Genomic DNA, 18,393 nt, shown 5'->3' with positions numbered 1-18,393 from the left:
ATTACTGCTCCTGGCTAAATGGAATTTTTATAAAAATATTTTTACATTTGTACGTGTTCCCCAGGGAAGTGGCCCGTGCTATTTTTTTTACACCCCCTTGCCCAGAAAATCAACATTTTTAGTTTGACAGATTCAGCTCCCATTGATTTCAGGTTCAGGTTCGGCATCTGAACCCTGTTAGAAAAGAAACCAGGGCAGTTCAGCTCATCTGTAATATAGACTTGGTCTGCTGTAAGCCTGGGTTCACACTGATGTGGTCCAGAATTCACAGCATTTTCTGGGTGAATTCCGCACCACATCAGAATCACACCCCGTTCATGCAAACCGCAGCAGGTGTGTATGTTAAGTTAACAGCACCCCAAAATTGGTAAGCAAAACGCGGTGCGATGTGCAGAATCGGATCGCATAGGTGATCTGAATCTAGTGTGGACCCAAAAAAGGTTCCTGCACCTTTTTGGTGTAGATGCGGTGCGATTTGAGCCATACATAATGTATGGCTCAAATCGTACCACACACAATTCTCATGTGATTTGCACAGGAATGCGGTGCGGTTGCTGTGCAAATCACATGCGATGTACCGCACCACATGAGTGCGATCCTAGCCTAATGGAGAACCTATCCTGACAGAGGTATAGGAGTTGGCATTTCTGAGCTATTCCACAGTCTCTGCTAATGTCATCCTGATCCTTGCTTCATTACTAACCCAGAACAAGTATCTGAGTCAAGTGTTTTGACAACATTATCCTTAGATTGTAAGCTCCAATGAGCAGGGCCCTCTGATTCCTTTTGTACCACATGATACTATAACTGTAATGTCTGCCATCATTTTGTACAGCACTGCATAAACTGTTGGCGCTATATAAATCCTGTATAATAATAATAATAATAATAATAAAAATGATCCACAAACTTGTTTGGTGTGAGTGACCCTTAGGTGATGAAACAAGGATGAGGATGATGTAGATGGGTGTACCATGGTCCCACTGTCTATGGTCCTCAACATTGCCTGCTTCTTTGTGCTTCTTCAAAAGAGCTGAAACAGCACATCTGGAAAATCCCAATCTGTAGACATGTGCAGAGCCAAAAAACGTGCTTTGTTTAATTGATTGATTGATTTGTTAAGTTACTAACTTTGTTTTGTTGCATTCATAACAAAATTCATTTCTTTTTGTTTATTCAAACCACACCAATGATGCTACAGCTGGTGCTGTATCCTGTTAAAATTAGCTCACCACAAGGAGCCAGAAATGCTATTCATAATGTAGCAATATATTCCAATAGAATAAAAACATAGTTAAAAAACACGTGGAACACAAATAGAGCCAGCAAAGGCCTTACTAAGATGGCCGCCTCTCCAAACATGGATGCGATAGCGTGACATCAGCACATAGGCTCCTCCGGTGCGCTTTCTACACCAGCACATCTTCAAGGGGCATAGGCGTGTCATCACATCCGTGTTTGGAGCAGCGGCCATCTTAGTAAGTCCTTTGCCAGCTCTATTTGTATTCTATGTGGTTTTTGACTATGTTTTCACTCTATTGGAATAACTTTGCTACACTATGAATAGCATTTCTGGCTCCTTGTGGTGAGCTAATTTTAACAGGATAAATCACTGACTGTAGTGTCATCTGGGTGGTTGAGCGATCTTTGGAGCTGCAGTTTTCTGTATAAAGCACAATATATTATTATTTCTGGTGAGTGTATAGCGGAGCTGGATTCATTTAAAGGAGATCGCCCTCTTTGAAAACATACACAGATGGAGCACTATTAATGGAGATATTCACTTTTTAATTTGGACTTTTTTTGGACTGTCACATTTATTCATTTGTTGGATTATATTTTTAGTCACTTTAATAGTTTTTATTCATTTTGTACTTTTATTTAAGTTCTTGCTTTTGCGCTGCACATATTTTGATTCTTAGTTATAAGAGCTGCTATCATATATACTGTTTTCAATAAGATAAGTATACCTGGTCATTGCTCTTCACCTAGATGGGGTAATTAGTTATAAGCGCTGCTATCATATATACTGTTTTCAATAAGGTAAGTATACCTGGTCTTTGCTCTTCACCTAGACGGGGTAATTTTTTCACTTGGGAGTTTGACTTTAAAAAAGACCATTGATTGCAGTGACAGTTATCAATTTTGTCCAGAAGGAGGCAGCAGTGCACCTCCTCCTCCTCTCAGGGGTAGAGGGCTCAGAGATGTCTGCATGGTGGAGACACACCTGATGCTGGTTCTATAGATTATCCAGTGCTGGTTCTGACACCAGGCTCACTTCCTGCTACTCTGATCAGACTCCTAGCCTGGGCTGGGGGAAATACAGATTTGTAGCTGGAAGTCTTCCTAATTTCTTACACTTTGTCAGTGTTGGCGCCCCACATTCCAGAGAATTCATCACAGTGTTACTGTTGGGTTGGTAAGTATCTCACAGTCAGTGCTGGCACAGGGGACCCTGCAGGCTCACATGAGTTTAGTAAGATTGGAATGTGTATCCTAAAAGTTACCGAATGCAGCCTAATGATCAGTGGCGGACTGACAACTCATGGGGCCCCTGGGCAATAGGGGATCATGGGGCCCCTGTGTCCTCGCCCACACTCAAACCACACCCAAAAAAGCCTATGAAAAGTACCAGGGACATTTCATGGGGCCCCCTGCTGACCCCGGGCAGTGCCTGAGTTCCCCAATGGTCAGTCCGCCCCTGCTAATGATATTTCTGTGACAAGTGACACGGCATAATTATCCTCTGTGTTCAGACCTAGCCATTCATCATCATTCTGTTTGATCACCCTCATTCAAAACTGCCATCATTATATGTTCTTGGACTAATATCACTTAGGCTAGGTTCACAACTATGCAGTTTGCATTTGATCCATTTCTGCAGTGTGTTTTGCTTTTTTTCTTGTTTCTAGGCAGATTTAAAATATAAAACCCGGCAAAAACACACTACATGCATTTAAAAAGTCCCTGACCCTTTCCAAAAAACGCACCGAGTGAAAATGTGGAGATGTGAACCTTAGGAAATTATGTTAAATGGACTTTAGTGCGTTTCTGCAAAACCCTGCAGAAAATACTTGGGTGTGAACCTACGGTAAGAGATTACTGTCCTGATGAGTGAGGAAAAAGTAACAAAGATTTAAAAAAAAAGTTTCCTTTTTAAAAATGTGTGTTTTATATAAAACTATCTTCTTTAGACTGCGCTTACTGATAATCCACAAGGCTTGTTTATTGGTTCCAGGTTGTGCATGTAATCTTTAAAGTGCCTTTTGAACCTAATTTTGTACAATATATGGGATCTGCTTCAGCCTAGGTTCACACTACAGCGATTGTGGAAATCCCATGTGATTCGCACAGGAACCGCACCGCATTCCTGTACAAATCACATGCGATTTGTATGCGGTGCAATTAGAGCCATTTTGTATATAAAGAAATAAATGTGATAATAAAATTGTGATACTTATCAACACCTATTATATTGTGCTGAATGTAATCAATATGTGAAAAGCTGCCACTTTATATGAACTATAATGAACACACAACACATAATGAATATTGTGTTTATAGTGGAGCTAAATGAATAAAAAAGTGATATAGTGAATACCACAAAACAAATGTGAACAGTAAAACTAATAAAACAGCCATGACCAACATGCTCAAAAAAATTATATTGATCCAAAGTCCATAGAAAACATAATGTACTAATCCAAAGTCCATAAATGTATTTCTCTTCCTTTAAATTCACCACGTGCTTTAAACTGATAACCGATTGCTTCACAGAAATCCCCCACATGGATGTACACTCACCACAGATAATTGCCTTCCACTCTCGTGGTTGGCAAACAAGCTTCCTGGGATAATCTTCCCAATTATAGACAATGCTTATACATTGCATAAGAGAGAAACTCCACTGCCTCAAGATATACCATGTAAAACAAACAGACGCTCCAATGGTATAGTATAAAAACCAAGATCCTTTAATTTAATGAATGGACATTACTCACAAGCAAATGAGTATAAAAAAGCCCAAATAATTTGACCATGGATAAGCCTGAAGTGGTCATAGGTCAGGTGCTCTCACCATCTACGTCACCCCTATGAGTAAGTACTCTGTTATCAGTTTAAAGCACGTGGTGAAGAGAAATAAGTTTGACTTTGGATCACTACATTATGTTTTCTATGGACTTTGGATCACTACATTATGTTTTCTATGGACTTTGGATCACTACATTATGTTTTCTATGGACTTTGGATCACTACATTATGTTTTCTATGGACTTTGGATCACTATAAATGTTTTTGAGCACGTTGGTCACGGATGTTTAATTAGTTTTACTGTTCACATTTATTTTGTGGTATTCACTATATCACTTTATTAATCATTATGTGTTGTGTGTTCATTCATACATTTTGTATGGCTCTATTCGCACCGCACCTGCACCAAAAAGGTTCAGGACCCTTTTTTGGTCCGCACTAGAATCGGATCGCATAGGTAATCACCCCTATGCGATCTGGTTCTGCACATCGCACGTTTTGCAGACCGATGTGGGAGTGTCGTTAACTTAATATACACACCTGCATCAGTCCGTGCGAACGGGATGCAATTGTGATGCGCACTGAAAACGCTGCGAATTCCGCACCGCATCAGTGTAAACGAAGACTAAAAGTCCAAACCCGCCTGAGCTATCCCTCCAGAAAGTTGTCTAAGCTGGCAGCCAAGCATATGTGGCAGAGACATTTTTTTCCCCTAAAGGAGCCTGGAAAGCATTGCATCCATGATCAGTGGATCAGGGGTACAATGCCAGACTCCTGAAGACAAGCCCTGCAGCTTTCAGCCTGTACCTTCATATGAGCTGGCTGTGTACATGTTGCAGAGCCTGTGAATGAATTATGAGGCTGCTCAACAGCGACCCCCCGCAGTCCTTTCAGAACTACAAGCCGTCAAAAAGATATTTACAAATAAGAGGTGATACAATAGTAGAGGTGAGGAATTAAAATGGTTTAAAGGAATTTAGAGAAATAATATTGTTTACAGGAGGGGAAAGAGAAGTTTAAGATTGCTATGGACAAGGGGTTTTCTAGGGGGAGGGTAGGTTTTTTTGGGGGGGAAGAAGAGGGGATGTGTTTGAATAATAATGTTGATAGTAAAGTATTTATGTTTTTGTTATATATATTGTCAATTTTTTTTCTTTTTTATAAAGGAAAATTAATAATAAAAGAGATAACTACAAGCTGTCAGCTGCAGAGGCTGATGGTACTTGTAGTTCAATGAATGATGCAGCCCAAGGGCAGAACTGTGCATTGACACGTCATTTTCCCAATAGTGAAGATCCCCACTCGCTGTCACTGGGTGAAGGGAAGAGGCTGCAGCTGCTGAAACATGCTACATGCTCCACCCTAAGTACAGGTGGAACATGTAACATGTTCCAAAATGTGAGCTTATCTTTTAGCCTTCAGTAGTGGCTTTGCTTCATTCCCTACATGTACTTTTACTGACCCAAGTTCTTTTTATACGCCATGAGCCAACATGCAAACCAAACTTCAGACTAGGCTGTAGAACAGTTCAAGAACTTTACTGGAACTTCGGCATCAATACAAAAAAAAAAAAAAGTGCACAAAGTCCTCCTGACTAACTACTTTTTTGCTGCCCAGGCATACCTCAATACGTGAAAGTCCATAAGTGGTGGGCTCCAGAATCTGGTATCTTCAGGGGGACTGCGGGGCATGGCAGGGCCCCCACCGTAGCTCACTGTGTCACAGCATCTTCAGAAGAAGACTCCCTACAGCCCCCATTCCTGGCCTTTCCCCTCATAAATAGGCCAAAGGATGGGAAGGCTGTGTGCAGAAAGCCTGGGAAAAGAGCACAGAATTATTAACAGTTTCCACAGCCTTGGTCACCCACTATCTAATTTAATGTAAGCAACGTACCTACACGCCCCCTTTCATATAAGCAACTGTTGGGTGGGGAATACCTCTGCCGCTTATGATTGGCCTAAACTGATCACTAAGCATCCCCGTCAATACAAAACTCTCTCCTCAACTTCCCACCCCAACCCCCCCACCCCCCATACAATCCCAGTATTGAGCTTTTCCATTCATCCCCAGCTACTTACCCAGCGATCAGTGCAGGAGTGGCTGCGAGAAGGATGCGCTGTTTTACTCTGTGTAAGCGCTCCATGACAACCCTGGCAGCTGCTCCACCTGCACGGAGGATGCGCTGTGTATTTGATTAGTTGTGTATTGTCACTCTAAATATTTAGCTTTTTCTTTTATTTCCCCCATTTAAACGTTGAAAGGCTGCTTTTTGGCACTAGAACAGGTCTTTGATAGGTAAAATGAGCATATTGAGCCATTAAAAGCTATTGTACCCTTAAAAACGTAAGTGCATTCAGTCATAATGGCAAAATTAAACAGAAATCATCTGATCTTACTAAATTTAGGGAAATGAAAACTCCCAGTTTTCAATGAAATCATGTAACTTGTGATTGTTACAAAATATTACTTGTAACCTATAATAATGGCTATCATGGTACAAAATTATTGGTGTGTTTAAAAAAATTTTTGTGGTGTTTTTTTTTTTTTTTTCCTTTTACAGGTAAAAATGTCAGAATCAGGATCAGCAACCAAGAGGCACAACCCTGTAGACAGTATCCGCCGCAAGATCAGGACTATTGAGATGCGGGACCAGGATTCCAACCCATACCTGCAGATCCCCAAGTTTCAGTCCCGGAACTTTGATAGTCCTCAGTCCAGCACAAAGAAAGACCTAGAGGAAGTTCTGAAGAATCGTGCCATGAAAAGTGCAGGCAAAGACACTGGGAGCCCCAGTGCACTGGTCACCTTCTCTCCACGGATCCAAGTCCAGTCTCCAATGCTGCAGCAAGTACTGGACTGTGACTCTCCACTGAGCAGTATGCTCTACTCTGCCAGTGTGACCTCCAAGGAGAAGGCCAAGAAAGTTTGGCCATCCTGTGGCTCCCAGAGCTGCTCCACACCAGTCGTCCTTCCCCGAGATACCCACTTTAAATTCAACCAGTCCACTATTCCAAGCTCCGAATTTAAGAGCATCATCCTTGAAGACCGTATCCTGCCGTCTGTCTCAAGTTTTTACTTTGACCAGAAATCTGAACATTTTACATTGAAGTCTCCAATTGTGAAGAGGTTGTCAATGAGTGAAAGTGCAGGTAAAACTCCCACACACAGAGCAAACATAGTGAGGGGTCTCCAGTTATATTGCTTAGACCCCCATAATCAGATGAAACCTGTACCCTCTGTTGCTTTGACTCCATGACTGTTCCTTCAGCATATCCTTGTCTCCTCTCCAGGTCTGAAGCGTGTGATGGAACACAAACCTGAGCCAGCGTCTGAAGTCAGTCTGATCTGTGAAGAGGACTTGCTGGACAGCATTTTCCATGCCTGCGACACTGAACACCGAGGTGAGGATTTGTATGATGAGGCCTAAACCATTAGAGGACCTCCATCCCTGTCATCTCCATCTCCAGAGTTACAGAATACCAACTTTGCCCTGCAATTATGTAGTTTCCGAAATTTTAGATCCATTTTATACAAATTAATTTGCCAAATGTGTTATTGTTACCTCCTGAAGTCTCTGGTATAATCAGATATCTGGGTCCCTGTCATTTTGGAGTCCCTTCAGCAGTCACATTGTCTGCTCTGGCTATCAATACATTGGCAGTTGACAATTGGAGGGGGGAACCATTCTACTGCACTACTGTGAATTTTCACAAATCACACAGCTATGTATAATGTTTTGACATACTAAATTAATTTTCCACCAATCCTATCCTGTATTAAAGATAATCCAGTGGCCAAAAAAAAAAAACATGTTTCATGGTTTGGTAGGAGACGTGCTTTGAAAATAACAATTATGCATGAAGTGTTCAATTTTTATCAAACCTTACTGGTCCACATTCCCCCTCTTTCTTCAAGATGGTACACCATGATTTTGACTAGTTCCTGTGGTCTCACAAACTACAGAGACTGAAATGGTCCATTCTTAGACTGCGTAAAGACTGGAGGGATTGCAGTGCGTGATGTCTCATTATACAACCCGGCTTGCCACCTTACAAGGTTGATTGGTTCCCCCATGGCTCAATGAAATAATGGGTGGAAGAAGAACAATTGCATACTAAAATTCTTAGTGCTAGGGAAATATCGAGAAAATAAAGACCACACCACAATTGGTGGCAGATGGGCAATATGCAGGAGATACTTTGACATGAGTAATGTCTCCTCATTCCCTTTACCCCATTATTGACAACTTGGCCTTTCAGCCTGGGGAAGAAGATTCACTGTTCAAGGATCTACTCCCAATGTAAGACGATCCAAGCCCACTCCTTTCTCTCACATCTTAGATCATGGCGGCTCATGCAATCATCCCACTTCCTTCATTCCCTTCCCCCTGCATCTTAATTTTGTAGCCCTCTCACCTAATTTGAAAAAAGATGTAAAGTCCAGTCCCCCACTTAGGCTTACGGTCTTGATTATGTTTAACATGCTAATGCCCCACCCAAAAACTTTATCGCTCCTTCGCTTGCAAATGAAACCTTCAACTACAATTCTTGTCTCCACACTGCCAAACAGACCTATTTTATCACTCTCATTAACACCCTCTCACGCAATCCCCGTCAACTCTTTTCTACCTTTCACTCTCTACTTTGTCCTTCTCTACCTCCACCCACTAATTCACTCACTGCCCAGGAGATTGCAAATCGCTTAAAAAATAAGATTGATACAATTCGTGATGAGATCTCCACTGTACAGATATCTCCCTTACCCTACACTCCTTGTCCACCTGCACAATCTGTACTTTCCTTGTTTAACCCAGCTACTGTATAAGAGGTTGGTAAACTGTTTTCTAAAGCCCCCCTGCCCCCATTCCCTCGCAAATACTACGGTCACCTTCTGGCTCTATCCTTCATTCTTTAACTCATATCTTCAATCTCTCCCTTTTTCTACTGGCATCTTCCCCAACTCTCTAAAACATGTGCTAGTCACCCCCATACTTAAAAAAGCCTCATTGGATCCCGCCAATCTTGGCAACCTAAGACCAATCTCCTTACTCCGTTTTGCCTCCAAACTCCTTGACCGTCTAGTCTATAACTGGCTGAGCTGCCACTTTATTGAAAATAACCTTCTCGATCCCCTTCAGTCTGGATTTCGCCTACAACACTCCACAGAAACTGTTCTCCTAAAACTCTCAAATGACTTACTTACCGATAAAACCAATGTTCACTATTCTATACTCTCTCTTGGACCTCTCCGCTGCCTTTAACACAGTTGACCACCCCCTCCTCCTCAAAAAAAACTCTATTTACTTGGTCTCCATGACTATACTCTCCTTTGGTTTGAATCTTACCTATCTCACCGCACCTTCAGTGTCACAACTCTACTTCCTCCTCTCCTACTCTTACTGTCGGGGTCCCCCAAGGTTCTGTCCTTGGACCTCTCCTATTCTCAATTTGCACTTCTTCCTTGTGTCAGCCGATAGCATAACATGGTATTGGAAACCATGGGAAGCTGATGACACACAAATCTATCTCTCTACTTCTCAGCTCACTCCATCAGTTTCCACACAAATCACCGATTTTACTGGCAGACATATCAGACTGAATGTCGCACCACTTCCTAAAACTCAATCTATCCAAAACTGAGCTCATAATATTTCCTCCACCACATGCCTCTTCCCCCTGATTTCTCAGTCAGGATCAATAGCCCCACTATCAACCCATCCATGCATGCCAGGGTGCTAGAGATAACCCTGGATTCTGAACTATCCTTTCAGGCCCACATCCAATCCCTGTCCAAATCAAGCTGCCTCAATCTCTGCAACATCTCCAGAATATGCCCCTTTTTAACCAATGATGCCACAAAGCTCCTAATTCACACCCTGGTCATCTCTTGCATCGACTACTGCAACTCCCTCCTCATTGGCTTACCCTTTACATAGGCTATCCCCCCTCCAGTCCATCATGAATAATGCTGCCAGGCTCATCTACTTTACAAACTGTTCAGTGTCTGCTACCCCTCTCTGCCAATCCCTCCACTGGCTTCCACTCACTCAACGAATAAAATTCAAAATACTAACAACAATTTACAAAGCCATCCACAACTCTGCCCCCAGCTACATCTCCAACCTGGTCTCAAAATATCAACCAAACCGCTCTCGTCGATCCTTCCCAGACCTTCTGCTCCCTAGTTCCCGTGTCACCTCCTTCCATGCTTGCCTCCAGGACTTCTCCCGAGCATCTCCCATCCTATGGAACTCCCTGTCCCAATGTGTCCGGCTGTCTTCTAATCTATCCACCTTTTAGACGATCCCTGAAAACCTTTCTCTTTAAAGAAGTCTATCCTGCTTCTACCTAGTAAACCACCATTTATTTCCTCCAGCTCATCCCCCCCCACAGCTTTTACCTTTTTGTATCACTCAACCCTTACTCCTAGATTGTAAGCTCTAACAAGCGGGGCCCTCTGTGACGGGTGCGGCGTCAGACCCCCAGCCCTTCTCACCAACTTGTGACCGAAGGACTAGCCAATCTAAAACCGCGCTGTCACGTGCGTAACAATGCCACGCTCAGCTGCACCCTGCACAAAGATTTTCCAGCTCACTGGACCACAATCTATGTGTCACAGCCTGAGAGCGATTATTACTGGGTCAGGTTAATTACGCAATTAACCCTTCACACTGCCACCACCACCTTTTTGCACAGAGAAGGAGGAAACTTGCCAATCTTAGCAGTAACACTATGATGTTTGAATAAGCGTCTGTATACATACTGTCATCGCAGGCAGATGTATGCAGATGTTTAAAACACAGTAGCACTCTTCAGAGACAGGGATTCTTAGTTTGCATTAAAGAGCTTTAGAAACCGTTCAACACTTTTCAGATAATAGGATTTATTACTAAAAAGGTCAAAATGGTGCAATAAAAATATTTACAGAAAAAGATGTCTATATATATACAGTGTGTGTGTGTGTGTGTGTGTATACACACATATATATATAAAAAATACAGAGAGCAATAACACAACAGAGAGATACAGACAGAAGTTTAGAGAGGTAGAGTACTTGCCAGAGTTCTTGGTTTAAGCAGATCAAGTGTCCCGAACAAAAGGGTACCGTTTCTCCCAAAGTTGGTTCCTGATGTTAAAAGGGAGAATCTCTTCATCTTACCTCTCTCAGGCCTGACAGCCTCTTTTCTAGTTCCCCAGCAGGGGTTGTCTCTGAAGCCAAGGGCTAATCGCCTCATTTAGATAGGGAGGTTTAGGCGGAGACCCAAGCTATGACCAAAATCCCTCCCAAGTTATACCATGGACAATAACTTTCCATAGGTACATGTTGCATCCTATCCACTGGTAGGATAATATGCAGAATGATATTCTGAACGTCCAGACATCAGATATGACAAATCTGCCTGTGACGGTTAAAGAGATATCGCTTTCTGCTCTCGGGTAGACATAATCTAGGGATGTAAGGTATCAGGTGACTCACATTAAACCAACCTATCTGAATATATGCTTTGTTTTGTTTTTTATTGTACGTTTTTCCTGCGGTAAGTTATGAAAGTGTATGAAAAAGTGATTTCAAATGGGATGTAGGTTTTACTGCTATTCCGAAATGCTTTCAAGTCCAGTGGCTGATGGGTTTATAGCTTTACGAGCAGCTCAGAGCAAGAGTCGGACAGACACCATGGTATCAGCTAATTGGGTTTACAACCATGAAGGGTATCCAGCTGTGCCCAATGCACTCATGAACTCAGCACACACCAGACCACAAGCCATTCAACAAAAAGGGAGGGGGGACTGATTTGGAGTGACAATGACACAAAATGGAGGATCTTAGCAAAATGGTTGTCCGTGTCCATATCTGGACGTACAATTGCTACACCCTCTGTTTCCTCTTGTACCAAATTGTATTGTAACTGTAATGTCTACCTTCATTTTGTAAAGCCCTGCGCAAACTGTTGGCGCTATATAAATCCTGTATTATAATAAGAAACTCCAGTTGTCACCAGAACAGTGGGACAGGATCATATATTTCACTCATAAAGTGTCTATTTGCACAAAATGCCAAGAATCTGGGTTTAAAATTCTGTCCTGTTTGTACAAAACACCCCACAGGCTCCACTGCATGTTCCCTCGTAATTACAGACAAATGTTGGAGATATGATTCCACCATAGGAGACTCCCTACACATATTTTGGACATGTGCCTTCCTCTAACCTTTTTGGTCAAAGGTTCTGTCCCATTTGCAAGGATTTACAGATTGCCCTATTCTGAATGATCTGACCTTATTCTTACTACACCACAACACTGTCCCTAAGCACACATATAAGAGATCTGTACGTCCACGCCTGATCACTGCAGCTAGAACTTGCATCCCGAGAGGCTGGAAACAGAGGTGCACTCTCCCAATAGCATATGGACAACTAAAGTGAAAGGAAATTTCTAGAAGTATAGTGGGAGGGAGAGCAGGACATGCAACCTGAATATTTATGGCACTGTGGCCAATCCCTGGGGAGGTGTGTCCAGAAGGTGGCGAGAGAGCCCGTAAGTAGTCTGAGGCCTGAGCAGAAAGTGCAGAGGTCCAGGATCCAGCTTTCAGGATTAGATCCCTGTGCTGGGGGCTCTACCCCTGAGGCATAGAAGCCTGAGGAGTCCTTTCTGAAGACATGGATGTCACAGCTAGGCTTGGCTGGGACCTGGGGCGGACTGACCATTTGAGAACTCAGGCATTGCCCAAGGGCCCGGGGTCAGTAGGGGGCCCCATGAGATGCCCCTGCTACCTTTCATAGGCTTTTTTTGGGTGTGGTTTGAGTGTGGGCGAGGACAAAGGGGCCCCATGATAACCTATTGCCCGGGGGCCCCATGAGCTGTCAGTCCGCCCCTGGCTGGAACGTCTAATGAACAAAGAGTTCCTTAAGTGTCACTTAAGGTTTTGCAATACAGCCTCCATTTTTGTACAGAGCAGCCAGGGCCTAGCAGTTCTATAGTTTGAGGTATCCCCTGCACCCCATCTCTATCCAAGTCCCTGTTAAAAAACACAAGAAAAACAAAACTGATTTTTGAGCCAGAGGAAGAATGCTGAAAATGCTTTGTGCTTGGCTGTGTGTGAAGGGGGGTGGGGAATGATAGGCCAAATACCAGCGGCTCCTGTGGGGGTAGCGCTACACCTATGCTGGGTCATCATGTATACAAATGTCCTTGATATAATCTTGACAGATTGATGTCACGATTGTCGTGTATTTGGCCTGTTGATTTCTCTTCCTGTTTGTGCCTCGTAAATATGCTCTGCTGTACAAGACTTTCTATAAAAAAAAAAATGCAAATAAAAAAAAAAAGATTTGACATCCTGTATAATGGAGCACCGCTGTGCTTTTGAAAGGTGCAAACAAATATATTAAAGGCTCTTTATTTAACTTATTCCATCTGGCGTGCTGGTGGTAGGGAAAAGGGTACTTGGGAGATCTAACTGGTGAGAAAGAGGGTGGGAAATGCCAGATTGGCTACATTCACTAGTTGTCTGGAATGCAGATGGGTGGCTGGACAGTGGCACAGAGGGCAGTGGGAGTTTGAACAGTGGCACAGATGTGGGCTGAAAAGTTTGGACACTGGCACAGATGTAATAAAACTGCTATTGCCCAGCCTCCAACTGAAATTATTGTGGCACAAAAGAGTGGGCCGGTCCTTTTTTATTTATGGCTGCAATCAGAATGTGAAAAATTTACGTCATTCTAGTGTTTCTTCCTTGTAGTGGCAGTTAACACCCACTGTTGGAATACAGTGTTCATGTATTTTGTGCAACAACTATTTCAGTATTCAGTAGAGATATATATTCTTCAACCAGTAGATGGCAGTGTTTACGTTTGTAGTTGCATCTATGCTAAACTCTCTTTTCTCTTAAGTTTCCTTGTTGCAGTGAAGCAGATAAGCACATGTGGACTGTACACTGTCTGTTCTGTAAGGCTACATACAGAATTTCTAACACCCACTTACATTATGGATCATTTTGGGACTTAGGTAAGGTGCCTGTGTCAAAGATTGTGGATTACCTGCGTCATACAACCAGCCGCGGCTCGGAGGACAGTGGACTCAGTGAACTGTGCAATATGCTGGACCCAGAGAAGAGGGACATATCGATGGACCTGGACACCTATCATGCCATTATGAAGGAATGGGTGGATGACTGCCGCAACAATGCGTAAGAGATTATAGAGATTTCTTTATCGATGGTCCTGGCGTGCTTTGATTGTATTCTTTGTATTTGGACACACAATAACTAAGGGGAAGCTGTATTTTTAAAATTATATTCAAATTAGCTAATAAAGTTTTAAAGAAGACTCATGTTGCCCTAAATCTGGCCAGTGTAGGCAGTTTGAAAGAAAGGGGTGCAGTGTAATCGAGAGATGTGAATGCTGATGTTCTCTGTCTTCCAGCACTGAAAATAAGACAAAGGAATCCGCCATCATCACTGAGGACTCCATGATTAAACTGCGGGACAGTATACTAGCAGGTGAGAGGACCGGAAGAAAAAAACTTAGCTTCACTTCCCTCATCCATATTCTTCACTCGAATATTTCAGACATCATTAGATACAGGGGAGATCATTCTTATAGAATTACAAATTCCAGCATTCATGGAGTTCAGGAGAGAAAAGCTGGGTAAAGTCAGGAGTCGTCCAGCAGAGTATTTCAGGAGAGGAGAGTTAGAGGAAGGAGCCGAGTCCTCCAGTAGAGCAGAGTATTTCAGGAGAGGAGAGTTGGATAAAGGAGCAGCGTCCTCCAGCAGTGCTAAATATCTCAGGAGAGAAGAGGTAGAAAGAGGGAGGAGACGAGTCTTCCAGCAGAGTGGAGTATTTCAGGAGAGGAGAGTTAGAATGCAGAAGGGGCGGAATCCAACAGCAGAGCAGAGTATTTCAGGAGAGGGGATTTGGATAGAGGAAGGAGCAGAGTCCTCCAGTGGAGCAGAGTATTTCAAGAGAGGAGAGTTAGAATGAGGAAGGGGCGGAGTCCAACAGCAGAGCAGAGTATTTCAGGAGAGGGGATTTGGAAAGAAAAAGGAGCAAAGGCCTCCAGTGGAGCAGAGTATTTCAGGAGAGGAGAGTTAAATATAGGAGGGAGCAGAGCAGAATATTTCAGGAGAGGGGAGTTGGATAGCGGAAGAAGATTTTCATACTCCGAAGATGGATCTTTATTCTTCTTTTTCAGTAACCTGTACTATAGATATAGTTGGGAATCTGTGTATTAAGTTTTGTTTCATAGTTATAAGTTTGTCTCTGTGTTATCCAGTTCGCAGGATCTCTGGGACCACCATGAATATCACATCTGGCAGTCTGGAGGCTTTTGGTGGTGACATCTCTCGGGATCTGTAAGTGAAATTATTGCTCCCTATAAATCGGCATTGTATATTTATGATACTATAAAATGTGTATTAGACCTCAATATCCACATAAAGCCAGGATCGCATGCAGTAATGGTTAATAATGAGAACTGGTTTGGAAGTCCCTACACTTATGAAATGACAATATGTTGTGTATGGATTTATGTATATGAGATACTTCATTACAGATGAATGAACCAGATTGTACAAGTAAACCAACCCTAGACCAGCCTAACTTGAGGACACCAGAAATTCACGACTATTACTTTTTCTGTGTGTGTAACTAGACATGCAGTTGGTGTCACCAAAGCTGGCCAGTAAGTTGTGTGCCATGCTGGTACTGAATTGGTCTTCTCCCTCAATGAAGGCTCCCAACCATCTGATTCCCAGAAAAATTGTGTGCCAAAATTCACACAAGTTTTAAAATAATGTGTGTGTGTATGTATGTATGTATGTATGTATGTATGTGTATATATATATATATATATATATATATATATATATATATAAAATTTGTTGTTCTTTAATTGAAAATGGCAGCTCAGGAATACTATCTGAAAAGCGCATTTAATGGCCCCTGTTCTGGGACATGGGATGAATGCAAGGGCTGCCAATGATGAACTCCTTTTATAAAAATGCTAGCTGCTTTCTGCATTCAACAAACATTCAGAGAATCATATATACTACACTCTTATGTCACAAGGTCCCAGTAAATGTATAATGTGATAGATTTTCTTGAACAATTCATTGCAGTGTTGACAATGCTGTGGTAACTGTTTGACTTTCTCAGAAATCTGATGTAGTCCGATAAGTCTCCACTGTTGCTATGAAGAGAGTTTTGTTTCTCTGAGCACTTGGCGGAGGTCAGGTCATGGAGAGAGATGAGTGACTACATTCTGTTATATGTTCAGGTATGGTGACTTTTTTCCATCAGGCTTAGAGATTTGGGACGTTTTCATCAGTTGAAGCTCTGTGCTATGATCTTAGTATCTTACCTGTGTATGTAAGAATTTTGTATTTAAATGTACTCTGCCTGCTGAGTGGTTGTAGTTTTCATAGTGGCATCTTCTTCACCTGCCTGCTCCTCTCACTGCCATTTTCGCCTACTGCTGTAACTGACAATTATACTGAGCCCAACGAAGACAGCCGGTGTGTTCTCCGGTTCCAGCTCTGCACTTTGGAGGTCTCTGTAAAAGTGCTGCATAGTATTGTGTACATGAGAACTTTTTAAATTTGTCTGCAGCAGGCTCTATAAAATTGACTACTGGTGTGTTATTTATTATTATACAGGATTTATATAGCGCCAACAGTTTGTTCAGCGCTTTACAATATAAAGGGAGACAATACAGCAACAATACAGTTAAATACAAGAGGGTTAGGAGGGCCCTGCTCCTCGGAGTTTACAATCTAAGAGGGAGCTGGTGATACAAAAGGTAATAACTGTGGGGGATGGACTGGTAGGAGGAATAGAAGATTCTGTTATTAGCTGAAGGCAGGATAGGCTTCCCTGAACAAAGAGACTTTCAGAGATCGCCTAAAAGTGGGCAGAGTAGGCGACAGTCTGATATATTGGGGTAGAGAGTTCCAGAGGACGGGGGAGGCTCTGGAGAAGTCCAGGAGACAAGCCTGGGAGGAGGAGACAAGGGAGCTAGAGAGCAGGAGGTCGTGCGAGGAGCGGAGAGGACGGTTTGGGTGATATTCGGAGACAAGATTGGTGGTGTAATTTGGGGCAGAGTTATAAATGGCTTTATATGTTATTGTTAATGTTTTGAATTTTATCCGTTGGGCAATGGGAAGCCAGTGGAGGGATTGGCAGAGAGGGATGGCAGATATGGAACAGTTGGTAAGGTGGATGAGTCTGACAGCAGCATTCATGATAGACTCAAGAGGGGATAGCCTGCGATGAGGTAGGCCAGTGAGGAGGGAGTTACAATAGTCAAGGCGAGAGATAACCAGGGAGTGAATAAGTTGCTTAGTAGGTCAAAATAAGGGGCATTCGCCATTACTGCACTGAGGTCCAGAGTCTGTAAACCTGCTGTGACCATTAAAAGTGGTTCCCACCATTTCTGTGCTGGGTTTCAGGGCATGTATACCTGCTGTGACCATTTATCAGGAGTTCCCACCATCAATGCGCAGAGTTCCTGGATCTGCCTGCCTGCCATCTCCATCAGTAGGGATTCACAACATCCCTGCAATTTGCCCATAACAAATTGTTATCCAGCCCACCACCTGTAACTGAAATATCACTTTTGGGTGGACAGGTCCTTTTAAACTGATCCCACTCCTACCTTTTCGGTATTCCTATCTGTATTGTGTGATTCTTGTGACCTTTTTAAGTGATCAGGTTTGATATTTTTTTTTTTTTTTTTTTTTTAATTCCATAAATCGTTTCATTTATCTGGGGTAAGATTCACATGTTGTATAACGGGGCCTCTTACAATGTTTGTTTGATTTTATGGTTTATCATTTTATGTTTCCACCATAGCAATAGGAGTTTAGAATCTTTTAAAGATTTGGGCTGGGTTGACACAGTTGCGGGTATGGGACAGCATGTAAACCACGCCTATGCCCGCACCCTGAACGCGCTGTTATTTTAAAGATGCGTTTTTTTCCCCAACAGCATTCAGGTTTGCGATAGGGGCAACTGTATGGTCATTAAACAAAGCAGACAGATGTGTAGTTCTCAATGGAATATAAATGCTGTGTTTACCGTACTTATAGTGCAATGACACCCATAGCTCTGCACTAGCAGGAGGAAGAGTGTGCAGGAGCCGGGCATTGCACAGTGGTTGCAATGCTTGCAGGCTCCTTTTGCAAAAAAATAAGCACATTGTTTTCTACCAATATGAGCATTTATTAAAATATATTCTCTCCCTAAGGTGGATTTGGCCTTTAGTAGCTTGTGGTGGCCAATACAACTGTGTGCATATTTCTACCACACAGAGTGTCCAGCAGAGGGAGGAAGAGGCTCACACTTTATACTGTAATGATACTTTTA

The 18,393-nt window shown here is 42.6% G+C and overlaps 1 protein-coding gene across 1 annotated transcript in view; it reads left to right on the top strand.

Annotated features, from left to right (window-relative positions):
* The first annotated feature begins 6,598 nt into the window (after positions 1-6,598).
* Positions 6,599-18,393, top strand: part of LOC149449350 (inositol 1,4,5-triphosphate receptor associated 2-like) — a 43,566-nt gene continuing 31,771 nt past the window's right edge. The window contains exons 1-5 of the mRNA XM_089693346.1: positions 6,599-7,181; positions 7,323-7,433; positions 14,037-14,217; positions 14,453-14,529; positions 15,305-15,383. Of these exons, the coding sequence (XP_089549472.1) occupies positions 6,599-7,181; positions 7,323-7,433; positions 14,037-14,217; positions 14,453-14,529; positions 15,305-15,383 (1,031 nt within the window). The remainder of the gene's footprint in view (positions 7,182-7,322; positions 7,434-14,036; positions 14,218-14,452; positions 14,530-15,304; positions 15,384-18,393) is intronic.

Source organism: Staurois parvus, unplaced genomic scaffold, assembly GCF_062004578.1.
Source record: "Staurois parvus isolate SC_StPar_1 unplaced genomic scaffold, SC_StPar_1.0 ptg000628l, whole genome shotgun sequence".
In the NCBI taxonomy this organism is placed as follows: Eukaryota; Metazoa; Chordata; class Amphibia; order Anura; family Ranidae; genus Staurois; species Staurois parvus.
Note: the sequence above shows the minus strand (reverse complement) of the source record. Positions and strands in the feature narration are given on the sequence as shown.